The 11,603-nt window shown below is 38.1% G+C and overlaps 2 protein-coding genes across 2 annotated transcripts; both read left to right on the top strand.

Moving 5' to 3' along the window:
• Positions 1-374: 374 nt before the first annotated feature.
• Positions 375-1,869, top strand: LOC149240139 (plasmodesmata-located protein 5-like). Its single transcript, XM_089370071.1, has 3 exons — positions 375-464; positions 1,146-1,333; positions 1,446-1,869. The coding sequence occupies exons 1-3, from the start codon at positions 375-377 to the stop codon at positions 1,867-1,869; spliced, it is 702 nt and encodes a 233-aa protein (XP_089226197.1).
• A 540-nt stretch (positions 1,870-2,409) lies between these two features.
• LOC149240138 (cysteine-rich receptor-like protein kinase 2) lies at positions 2,410-4,170 on the top strand. Its single transcript, XM_089370070.1, has 6 exons — positions 2,410-2,554; positions 2,687-2,814; positions 2,916-3,044; positions 3,245-3,362; positions 3,623-3,765; positions 3,865-4,170. Exons 1-6 carry the CDS (start codon positions 2,410-2,412, stop codon positions 4,168-4,170), a joined length of 969 nt encoding a protein of 322 aa, XP_089226196.1.
• Positions 4,171-11,603: the final 7,433 nt, after the last annotated feature.

Here is an 11,603-nt window from a genome sequence, read left to right as displayed (position 1 = left end):
CTTCAAGTTCACATGCATGCAACCAACACATGGAAAATTGATTTCAAAACAAAGTTTGGGCTATTTGAATGGTTGGTCATGCCATTTGAATTGACCAATGCACTGACCACCTTTATGAGATTCATTAATGATGTTTTCAAGCCACACTTGAGTAAGTTTGTGGTTATTTACCTTGATGATACTTTGGTATTCAATAAATTTTAGGAAGACCATCTTCAACGTGTTCACAACATACTTGAGTTATTGTGAGCACATAAACTTCAAGTCAAAGAGAAAAAATCTTATTTTGGACAAACATCAGTTCAATATTTGGGATTTATTATTGACAGCATAGGGCTTTGCCCAAATCCCTCTTGGTTATAGGCTTTGGCACAATGACCAATCGCGTGGCCAAAGCAGCAAACTGTCACTGCTCACGCGCTTTCCCTCCACCGTCAAATCGTGGGAAGTACAGTCATCATAGCGTATGGCCGCGTCATCGTAGTTGCTACAGATTTAAATACGTGTCATCCTCAATACGAAAGGCTAGTCTCGCTACACATTTGATAGATGAGGGCTTGAATGAATGAACGGTTTATTCGGGAGATATTTCTTAGACTCTGACAACAACATTAAATCACTCAAATTATGAGTGGTACGAAACACCAGTAGTAGGTGGATTATCAGAGGTTAAAGATGTGAATACTTGTTATAAGTTAATACCTAGGTTAAGCACAGAGTGATGGTTTTCATCACAACTGACCAAGCCTCCCAAGTCATCATTCAAAAGTGAAAGTTAGTTCAATTTTTTTTATTATTTATAGTATTTTTTAATACAATTAATTTCTTTTTTTCAAAATACATTATAGCTAATTATAGCTAATGGACTTAGATATGCTAATTATTAATTTTTAAATAATTTAATATAACTTAAAAAAATGTTTGAAATTACATAAACAACTACTATACATAATTTTTCTAGCTCATTAACAAAAAAATTGTTATTTAAGATATATATAATTTTAAATATTTTCATTTTATTTCATAATCAAGTTAGAATTGATAAAACCAGTAGTCATGAGCCAATTACTTGTCCTATGTGTGGCTATGCGTATGCCTCTCTCAGCGGCTGATCCATACACCAATATCGTTTTGGTGTATTCCAGCTTAATGTAAACAAGGTTTTGGAAAGACTGGTGACGGATGTTTATTACAGTGCATCTGATCTTTATAGTATTGGTGACGTGGGATTTCATAATGCTGTTTATGGGCTCGTCCAGTGCAGGGAAGATTTAGGTCCCTATGATCGTCAACACTGCATCCACGGCGAAGACACTGCTTCTTCAGGGATGCAGTGGCCCTTAAGGATACATTCAACTAAACGGCTGCCTCTTACGTTACGATTATCATAAATTTAATTACTACAAATCTATAGAGAGACCGTGGTCTTTTACTAGTGCAGTTAGGTGTTATTGTGGAAAGAACCAAAATAAAAACGGTATCGTCTTCCAGCAAAATCTAAACAATGTTTTGGAATCATTGGTGGAGAACGCTAATCCCACAGGATTCAATACTTCAAGTGTTGCTGAGGGGACAAACGGCAACAGTGCGGTTTATGGGCTAGTCCAGTGCAGGGGAGATTTAGGTTCCTCAGCTTGCAAACAGTGCGCATCGACGGCCAAGGAAAATCTTGTTGACAAATGCTACAATACTTCTGGAGTCATTCATCTAGACGGCTGCTTCTTACGCTACGGTAATAATGGTATTTACGAATATCTGGAGAATATGCAGATTACCCCATCAGAGGTTCTTTGCAACAGTGGGAAGAGCAGTCAACCACAAAGAGTTCAAAAAAACTGTGAAGATCCTGCTCTCAAATATTATCACTGAAGCTCTGTGGACTCCCAAATTTTTCGCTGCAAATTTAGTGGGTGTGCCTTCAAATTTAACAGGGCATATCTACGGCTTAGCGCAGTGTTGGGACATCTGTCCCAAACAAGCTGCAGATCATGCCTAACATCTGCCTTGGAATATATATTCTTATGCCAAACTGGAGCTCTTGGGGCTCAAATCGCACGTGACAGATGCCATTTGCGATACGAGGTTTTCGAATTTTTCAACACTTCCGTTCTCTCCTCAACACCCAAAGCGAAAGTCCTCGTTTGCCAGGTAACTTCCTTCATATAGTTAACAATAATAAGGAGTATATAATGGCTCTGTAACGTTTTCATTTTCCCCAACTAAAGCATAGCTAATTTACTGAGATTTCTTGCGCAAATTCCCAGAAAGCAAAAATGGGAGCAATCTCTTGATGAGAAAGGGCCGTTCAGCATCCAGTGTTTTCTTTCACATATCTTGCAATGATTAGGGTTATATTTGTTTTGTAAAGATTTCATTCTAGTGAATTAAAACACTATTTACTGAGATGTCATGAGAGCGTTTGCAGAAGGCAAGGTTCTTGGGATAACACTCGGCGTAATTGGTGCGGTCATTGGATTTACTGTAACCACTGGCCTTTGGATGTGGTATTTCTCATCTAGCCGAAAAGGTCGGGACCGGATTTCTGGAACCCAAGGTCCTGAAATAGCTCTTTAATATTTCAGTGTTATGACCCAAGATGCGGCTGAATTGTGTGTCTTGTGAATTGTTTGTCTATTTCTTTACTGCATGAATATATACATACCCTCATGTTATTATTTTTGCACAGAAGTAATCATATCTGAAACTATTATCAATCCGGAGCTCATTTTCAAGTACGATATTTTGAGAGAAGCTACTTCTAACTTTGACATAGAGAACAAGCTTGGCCAAGGAGGTTTTGGATGTGTCTTTAAAGTGAGCATCTAACATCAACTTAACAATTTATTCCATAAAGTATCCAATGAGAAATCATATATTAGAAAATTACTTCGACTAACGATGCAGTAAATTAACAGGGGGTTCTACCGAACGGCCGAGAGGTTGCAGTTAAGCGACTGAATCTAGGTTCACAGCAAGGCGAAACTGAGTTTCTGAATGAAACAAATCTCATCAGTCGTGTTCAGCATGGGAATCTAGTGAAATTGGTTAGTTGTTCCGTTGAAAGCTCAGAAAGACTACTTGTTTATGAATTCCTCCCAAACGGCAGTCTTGACAAGCTCTTATTTGGTCTCTTCTCGTCCTTGAATGACTTATCGCTGCTGATGTTGGGCCTATTTTATTGGAGTTTACTTCTAAGTTCTATAGCTAGTTAATGCTTTTACTATAACTGGATGATTGTTTGCAGATACAACAAAACGACATTTACTTGGAGAGGTATAAGATCATTGTTGGAACAGCGCGTGGGTTGGCATATCTCCCCGAGGAATCTGAGATTCGGATCATTCACAGAGATATTAAAGCAAGCAATATTTTACCGGATCATAAACATAGACCCAACATACCAGATTTTGGCTTAGCGAGACTCTTTGCGGAGGATCAGAGCCACGTTAGCACTAGAGTTGCAGGGACTATGTAAGGGTTCTCTCTACCGTTCTGTCTCTCGAGATCTATAACATCATTTAATAAATTACAATGTAACACGAACATACATCCGAATATGGATCATATCATTTTGAGACGGTTAAAATTATATCGAGATTTGCCTACATATGTTATTGTGCAGAGGCTACATGGCCCCCGGAGTACGCTTTAAGTGGACAGCTGACCGAGAAAGCAGATGTATTTAGCTTTCGAGTGCTTCTCCTTGAGATTATAAGAGGAAGAAAGAATCAGAGTTCCGCTGAAGATGACTTTCTCATCGAAAGGGTATGGTTCATGTGGATCCCATATTTTTCTAAATCTCTTTGCAGTATTATAATCTCCTGTTAACTGAAGTTGTTTTTGTTGATGTTGGCCAATCAGCAGACATGGAAATTGTATCAAGCAGATAGGGCTTTAGAAGTTATGGATCCTACATTGGAGGGCAGTTATTCGCGGGAGGAAGGGATTCGAGTGATTAAAATTGGTCTTTTGTGTATGCAAGCAGCTGCAGTGTTGCGGCCTTCAATGTCGCGGGTGGTGTGGATGCTGACAAATGATGGAGAACATTTTCTCTCGCCCACAAAGCCAGCTTTTGTAGATGTGGAGAGTGTGGCCGCCCCTCCCCTGACACGTCCCGATGTCCATTCTGCAGCTGCTGCTTCTTCATCTAGCGTTCTGGAGCCCAGGTGAATATGAGCCAATGCTCCGGGGTTTCTCCATTTCCGTATATTGTTGGCCAGCATTATGGTCTCGCAGGTGAAAACTGCAGAATGTGTATCAAATGAATTCAGAGCTTTAAAAAAAGCACGAAGCATCTAAACGATCTCGTGGGGCATCCGGAACCCAATGTCCTTTGTTTTTCTAAAGAATTTTGGTTACAAAATCTAATTGGGATTGGCATTATGTTAAACTTGTGAGTTTTACAATGGTTATTTTTGTAAAAATACCAATCATTTAATTTCGATAAAAATATCAAAATTTTTAAATATAGGTTTCAAGTTTTATGATTGACATAGTTAAGGTTTTATTTGTATTTAAGATTGATAAATATATAAAAAAAAACTATTGCAATAAAAATATAAAAAAAAAAAGTGTTAAAGCATATTCTCTTGAAAATTAATCTAAGTTATTAATTAAAAAAAAAAATTAAATCCATAAATATAAATCTAAGTCTAACTTCCCATATCGAATATCGAACTTGTAAATTGGATAAATCTCTTCACAAATGTGTTTCATACTTGTAAGTAGTACATTTAAATATTTACTATCCATGTAATTAGTAATTTAGTAAATTTAAATATGTAATTTATTACATTTACTATCGAGTAGCTGAAAACATAAGACTAAAGGAGATGTGAAAGTATCAGACCTAGGGAGATCTAGGTGCCCATATAGAATATCAAACATTGCAAAACATTAGTCTTATTTTTCAAGGTGTAAATACTATCGAGCAAACATTGCAAAACATTAGTCTTATTTTTCAAGGTGTAAATATTATCGAGCAAACATTGCAAAACATTAGTCTTATTTTTCAAGGTGTAAATATTATCGAGCAGGTGAAAATATAAGACATAGGGAGATCTAACTACCAATAAAGAATATAAAATATTGCAAATCATCCGTCTTATGTTTTATGATGGAGGTCTCAAGTTTTATGATGGAGATAGTTGAAGGTTTTATTTGTAGTTAAGATTGATAAATACATATAAAAAAAATATTACAATAAAAATATTAAAAAAAAAAACAAAAATTTAAACCATATTCTCTTAAAAATTAATCTAAGCCATTAATTAAAAAAAATTAAAAAAATCTTCCACTGTAAATTAAAATAAAAAAAACCTTGGAAAAAATATCAAACAATACAAATTATCAATCCTAAAATTAAATTAAACTTCAAAAATTAACTACTATTATTATTATTATTATTTTAAATAATATTTAAAAAAAAATTAAAAATCCATAAATATAAATCTAAGTCTAACTTCCCATATCAAATATCGAACTTGTAAATTGGATAAATCTCTTCACAAATGTGTTTCATACTTGTAATTAGTACATTTAAATATGTACTATCCATGTAATTAGTAATTTAGTAAATTTAAATATGTAATTTATTACATTTACTATCAAGTAGCTGAAAATATAAGACTAAAGGAGATGTGAAAGTCTAAGACATAGGGAGATCTAAGCACCCATATAGAATATCAAACATTGCAAAACATGAGTCTTATTTTTCAAGGTGTAAATACTATCGAGCAGGTGAAAATATAAGACTAATGGAGATGTGAAAATATAAAGACATAGGGAGATCTAACTACCCATAAAGAATATAAAATATTGCAAATCATCCGTCTTATTTTGAAGGTGTAAATTGGATAAATCTTTTGACAAGTTTTAAACATAAGATTTTCAAATACATATCATTCACACTACTATATACATGGTTTCAAAACAATATTTTAAATATTTTTTTAGTAAATTGTTTTAATTTGAGACAAAAAAAACTTGTAAATTGTTTTAAATATTGGCTTTAAGTTAGTATCTCAAATTATTGTCTTAAAAAAAAAATCTATAAAGACAAATATAGAACACAAGTATTATTGTCTCTCAAAAGACTATAGCTACAATTAAAGACATATTGTCTTTATAGAGACAAATCTGAGTTATTGTCTCTATAAAGACACTATGTCTTTAATCGCAGTTATTATTGTCTCTCTAGAGACTAAAAAAATTCACTTTAAAAACAAAATATGGAATGCAATTTTTTTTGTTTCTTCAGTGATTAATTCATGTTAGGGCATGATGGAATCGAACCACCAACCTCCTTGCAACGTAGATGCTCTTCCATTGAGCTAACACCCTTAAAGAAATGTGTTATCTTGATCAAAAGAGATAAAATCAATAAACCAAAATGTGCCATCATATTAGTGAAGAAAAACTATGTTATCTATTTCTCACAAAATATTTTGCATGAAGAAAAAATTCCTCCCAAGTGATCATAGCATGTATCAAGTAATAAATACTTTCTCACAAAATCTCTTGCATGTAGAAAAAATTCCTCCCAACTGATCAAAGCATGTGTCATGTAATAACTGACTGCATTACTTAAAGTAAAAGTCAGACAAGATTACAAGGAAAAGAGAAAAACATAAACCTCACATGAATGTAGCCAAGAAATAAGGGGTTAATGTAATCATGAATGGTGGGTTCCCCAACCGATATGTAAAAACAAATTTCAGTGTGAGAAATTTCATTCATACTATATTTTGCTAATGATACCAAAAAATATTAACAAGAAACACAACGAGAATAAGGAACATATGAAAAGACAAGGCTCAAGGATTTTAAGTGATAAGAAATGGGCTCCCATGTACAAATGTGGTGTCAACATGGTAACATAGACAAAATGAAACAAGAAATGGGTCTCGTGGACAAGCTTCTAGTAACAGTCATTTTGCTACACCAATATTGAGAATCACTAATCAGAAGTAATTGAATTGAAATTCTCAACTAATTACAAGAAATACAAATTTAGTTTAGGGGTACATGGTTAACAAAAGAAGAAATAGGACCCCTGGTGAGGCTTCTTGTAACACGACATTTTGTTACACCAATATTAAGATTCGACAACTTTATATAATTGTTGTAGCTGCTACAACCACCCTCCAAAATTTTACCTTAGCTTCGTTTTGGAGCTTCCCTACCAACCTCTCACAGCAACATGTCTTGCTTCATCAAGTACACAAGCTTCAGTGATTTTCTTGTAGACATACAGCCTGTCCATCAGAGTTTGTTGTACTCCCCTCACAGGTTGTTCTCCCGGACTTGGTCTAGCAGCGGGCTAAGCAACTCCCTAAAAAATTTGCGCAATTCTTGAGGGCAACTAGCCTTCCCTCCAAAAATTGTGCAATTCTATATGGGAGCCTCCTGGGCTCCAGAATTGCGTAATTTTGCGAGTCAAGCTTCATCTAGAAAATTGCACAATTCTTCCCAACAAGGCTGCTCAGCCCAGGAGTTGCACAATTCTGGGCAGCAGTCCGCTGCTCTACTAAAAAATTGCACAAATATCTTGGGGAGCCAGCCCAGCTCCCTCCCAGAAATGCGCATGTTTTCCTCCCAACTGAGCAAACGGTTGCATGTGCAGTTGAGTTGACAGGTCCCGTCTAGGACCGAGCAAAGCTGAATTACATGCATGGGATGCTTCTCCCAAGGCAGCATGCAAAGGCATCCCTTGTTTCAGGGATCTATTTTTAGTAGTTGGAGGTTACATGCAAATATTATTTCATAAACCTCCCACCAAGTGTCGCTTCCCCTAGATTTGTGGAATGCACGTCGCAACCTCTATTTTATCAAATCTCATAAATCGGACACTGCAAAGCTCATTCCTCACATCGAACTTGTAGCTCTGACATCCCACCTTGCATGTAGGAGTCATCGACACATTCAACTCAACTTTTTTGGGGTAAGCTTGCCTTACATGTATTATGTTGCATTTCTCACGTTTTTTGTGTTTCGCTTCGTATGAAGGTTGTTTTCTTAATTTCAGTGAGCGCTTTCTGTCATTTTGATGCATACTAGCTTGTACTAGGATCGTTTCAATTTTCATTAACATCTCACCGTTGTCGCATGCATGACACTATTTTTCACGAATGGTCGCCGATTCGGCGACTCGCCTCACCCACATTCATGTTGTTCCATTTTCTGAATCTTTCATTCACTGTTTGCTTGCACAATCATTCACTTATTCTTACACTTAGTATCGCCATGCATTCACATTCACTTTCACTTTCATTTTCCCGTCAACGAGTCTAGGCAGCCTTGGCCCAGACTCTGCCTCCCCAAGACATCATTGCACAATCCTGAGAGGGAAGGCTCTGTCTTCCTCTCAGGAAATGCACATTTCTTCCCAGTGACTATCCTCCAGTCTTGCATTGCGCAATTCTGAGGGACAGTGACTGCAGAGCCATAAAAATTTCATAATGCAGTCTCTGAGCCTGTAACCATTGCCAGCTGAGATTGCGCATTGCCCAATTCCAACAATCAGTAGCCAGATTCGACTGTGCATTGCGCAGTTCCAGTAGTCAGTCAACCTCCCAACAGGCCAGATTGTGCCTTGCGCAATCTTGGCAGTAGGTCTCCCGACCTCCCGACAAAAATTATGCAACCTTCATGATCAGTCACATAGGTATGTTGCAAGTCAGTTCTCAAGTTCATTTTGGTTTTCGACTTACATATTGCTTTCCATGAGTGTTTCCATGTCTCTAGGTATTGTAGGTGTTCATCTGTCTCTCAGTAGTACAGGTACAACAGTTTCCAAGGGAGTAGAGTCGAAGACACCATTTAGAGCACGTTTGGGGATGCAGTCGATCAAGTGTCTATGGACTTGCTACTCATGATGACATTAAGTTGTTCATAGATATGGACATCAAGGTATGACGACAGAAGCATCACAACAAGCAGCATCATGAACAGCAGCTGAAGGCAGCATACCAGATACAATGAATGCAAGAGGAAGGTTGTTGACAACACAGAGGTGGAACGAAGTTGCAAGCTTAAGCAGATCCACTAGTGATGAAAGCAACTTTGGAGACTCGAGCTATGAGGTGACAATGTGACATGAAGATTGCGCAAAGACAGAGAATGGAACAAAGAAGGAGTTCCATGTGCTGAGGCAAAAACTCAAGGACGAACATGAGCTGCACAGATAAGTGAATGAGTTGCAACAGAAACAGTATAGTAGGGGGCGCAACATGCACTCACGGATGAAACTGTGGCCGTACAAGTTATAGATCCATCCCAACATCTGGCACGGAGCAGACAAGGTGAGCATTGATGTTGATCACATGCAAGGGAATGAAATAGAATGCATGTCATTGTGCGCACACATGTGATCCCACCCATTCAGCACACTCACCAAGGTGAAGACAAGAAGCAAGTCCGACTGAAGCTAAACATGTAGTTGATGATCATCACATCCACTATGCATCAGTGTGTTGTTGGTTCGGCTGCACCCAAGAGGAAAATGCGCATGCTAGCAGACGAGTTAGACGGAGGAGCCATGTTGATGCATCAGATGCAATGGAGGCAAGAGTTCGCTTCATCAAGATGTCACCGTTGAGCTCATGCACACCATCATGGATGACCAAGCTTGGCATCAACTCATCATCTTCACCATCACAAGAATGTCAAAGAGTTGGTCTCACCACAATAAACCGATTGTCAGTGATGTCTTGCTTGGCTTGATGAGCACATATGCATTATAATGTAACATCTTGTCAAGTGGAAGTTAAAGTGTCGATGGTTGGATGTAACAATCATAGAGTAGAGGAAGAGTCATGAGGGTAGATGAACTCTCACAAAGGGGAATGTCAAGGGTCATGCCACCCTTTGTTATAAATAGAACCTCATAACTCATTATAAAGGCTTTTGGTCAACCAAGTTTTTGATAAGACTATCTTGGATAAAGCTTGGGCAGTATTGTAACGAGCCTTGGCTTCTCCATTGCGCAAAGCTAGTATATCTCTTTGGAGGAGCAAACGGTTGTGGCTGTAACGTTCCACTATCAGAACTAGTGGTTGGACATGGATGTATTGTATGACTGGAACTTACACTTCTTAATATAACAGATCCAACACGTTTCATGCATATGTTGTATTATATTCTATGTTATTTGGTTTACTCTAAATGATATATGCATTTGTTTGCTTACACATGCATGGACTATTCTATATAAGTATGTATGAATCTCTCTGAAATGTGTTGTTGGTTTAACCATCACTTTGGATTGCTTGCTAACTTTCTTTCCAGCTTATGACGCATCTTCGCTCGTGTATTCCCTTCCAAGCCGCGTACTATTACAGGCTTTCAAGGGGCGCACTCACCTCACCCTCAGTGTGTTAGAACCTCTCATGCACCTTCCTTGACTTACTGCAGTTGTCACACCCTTTCTACCAACAGAGACATCTTACTTGCCTATGTCTGAAATCACAGTCAAGGCGATACTGCATGACCCACTGCTGGGACTCCTACACCAAACACTCTAAGGTTTAGTTGGGACTTCTTACCGAGGAGATCCCCTTCCATGTTGGCGGGTCCAGCACCATCAAAATTTTGGCGCTAGAAGGAGGTCAAGATGAAAAGCTGAGTCCTCACATCTGTTTTGAATATCTACATATCTATCATGACTAACTACCAAATTTCTCTTCCGGAGTGTATGTCTTATGGAAACGATTTCATCATCTTGGAAAATCACTCAGATAACTTGTCTAATAAAACATTTGATGGCGGAGGCCATGTAGCCTTGGTTAGGCATGTTGTCAGCATTGTAGGCTTATGCCAAAGACGTGGATTCTTTGAAGAATACATGAGATGCACATTGTTCTTCTACATGCTTCGAGGGCACCTAATGCACTGGTGTGCCATGCTGTCCAAAAAATCTATTCTTTCTCTTCCTCATCTGGTCGCAGAGATAGACCGTGCTTTCAATCTTTTTAACTCTAAAGCACTCAACAAAGAAATTCTGGAATTATGAAAAGCACCTGATGAATCCGTTGAACAATTTTACACATGCTTTTGTAATCTTGCATACTGATTCCCCGAAGATGATATTGATTGGGAATTTCTCGATGGAAGATTTGAGTATCTTCTTCACATATCCAAACCTCGCTCAGCACACTTCGGTGATGGAGTTGCGCAATCACAGGCAAGCACAGTTTCTGTCACAAGTGATTGTCCGCCTTCACCTCATCAAACAACCCCAACACCGTGGAGTGATGTGGGAGATCATGTGCACACCTCTGTTGAACTGTCACATCCTCCAACCCCACCTACTGTTGATATCTGCGCAGATTTGGCTTGCAAGCCTATTGGCTGTCACGTGTATTCGTTCCCTCAACCTCTGTCCCTGCGCTCTGTTGATCTTCCAAATTGTACTATCTTGTGTTCCCCCATTCCAGACTCCTCACCTGCTATGAACGAAGATTAAGTTGTCGATAGAGTTGGCGTTATGCAGCCAACCTGCACCATCATTCATGATGAGTGTGTGCGGGAATCTAAAGAAGCACCTGCAGTGAAGGATGACTCCCTGCCAGCGTACGTCATCCGCTTTTTCTTGACATCCCTTA

The sequence above is a fragment of the Pinus tabuliformis genome, chromosome 8 (assembly GCF_031772625.1).
Source record: "Pinus tabuliformis cultivar Carrire ecotype Pingquan chromosome 8, CPIR1, whole genome shotgun sequence".
NCBI lineage: Eukaryota > Viridiplantae > Streptophyta > Pinopsida > Pinales > Pinaceae > Pinus > Pinus tabuliformis.
The sequence above is the reverse complement of the archived record's forward strand: the minus strand, read 5'-3'. Positions and strand labels throughout refer to the sequence as shown.

Coding starts and splice junctions, on each gene's coding strand:
- LOC149240138 (XM_089370070.1), top strand. CDS start 2,410: ATGAGAGCGTTTGCAGAAGGCAAGGTTCTTGGGATAACACTCGGCGTA. Junction 3,045..3,244: donor ATGGGAATCTAGTGAAATTG/GTTAGTTGTTCC, acceptor GATTGTTTGCAG/ATACAACAAAACGACATTTA. Junction 3,363..3,622: donor TCACAGAGATATTAAAGCAA/GCAATATTTTAC, acceptor GTTATTGTGCAG/AGGCTACATGGCCCCCGGAG.
- LOC149240139 (XM_089370071.1), top strand. CDS start 375: ATGACCAATCGCGTGGCCAAAGCAGCAAACTGTCACTGCTCACGCGCT. Junction 465..1,145: donor GGAAGTACAGTCATCATAGC/GTATGGCCGCGT, acceptor GGTGTATTCCAG/CTTAATGTAAACAAGGTTTT. Junction 1,334..1,445: donor ACTGCTTCTTCAGGGATGCA/GTGGCCCTTAAG, acceptor TAGTGCAGTTAG/GTGTTATTGTGGAAAGAACC.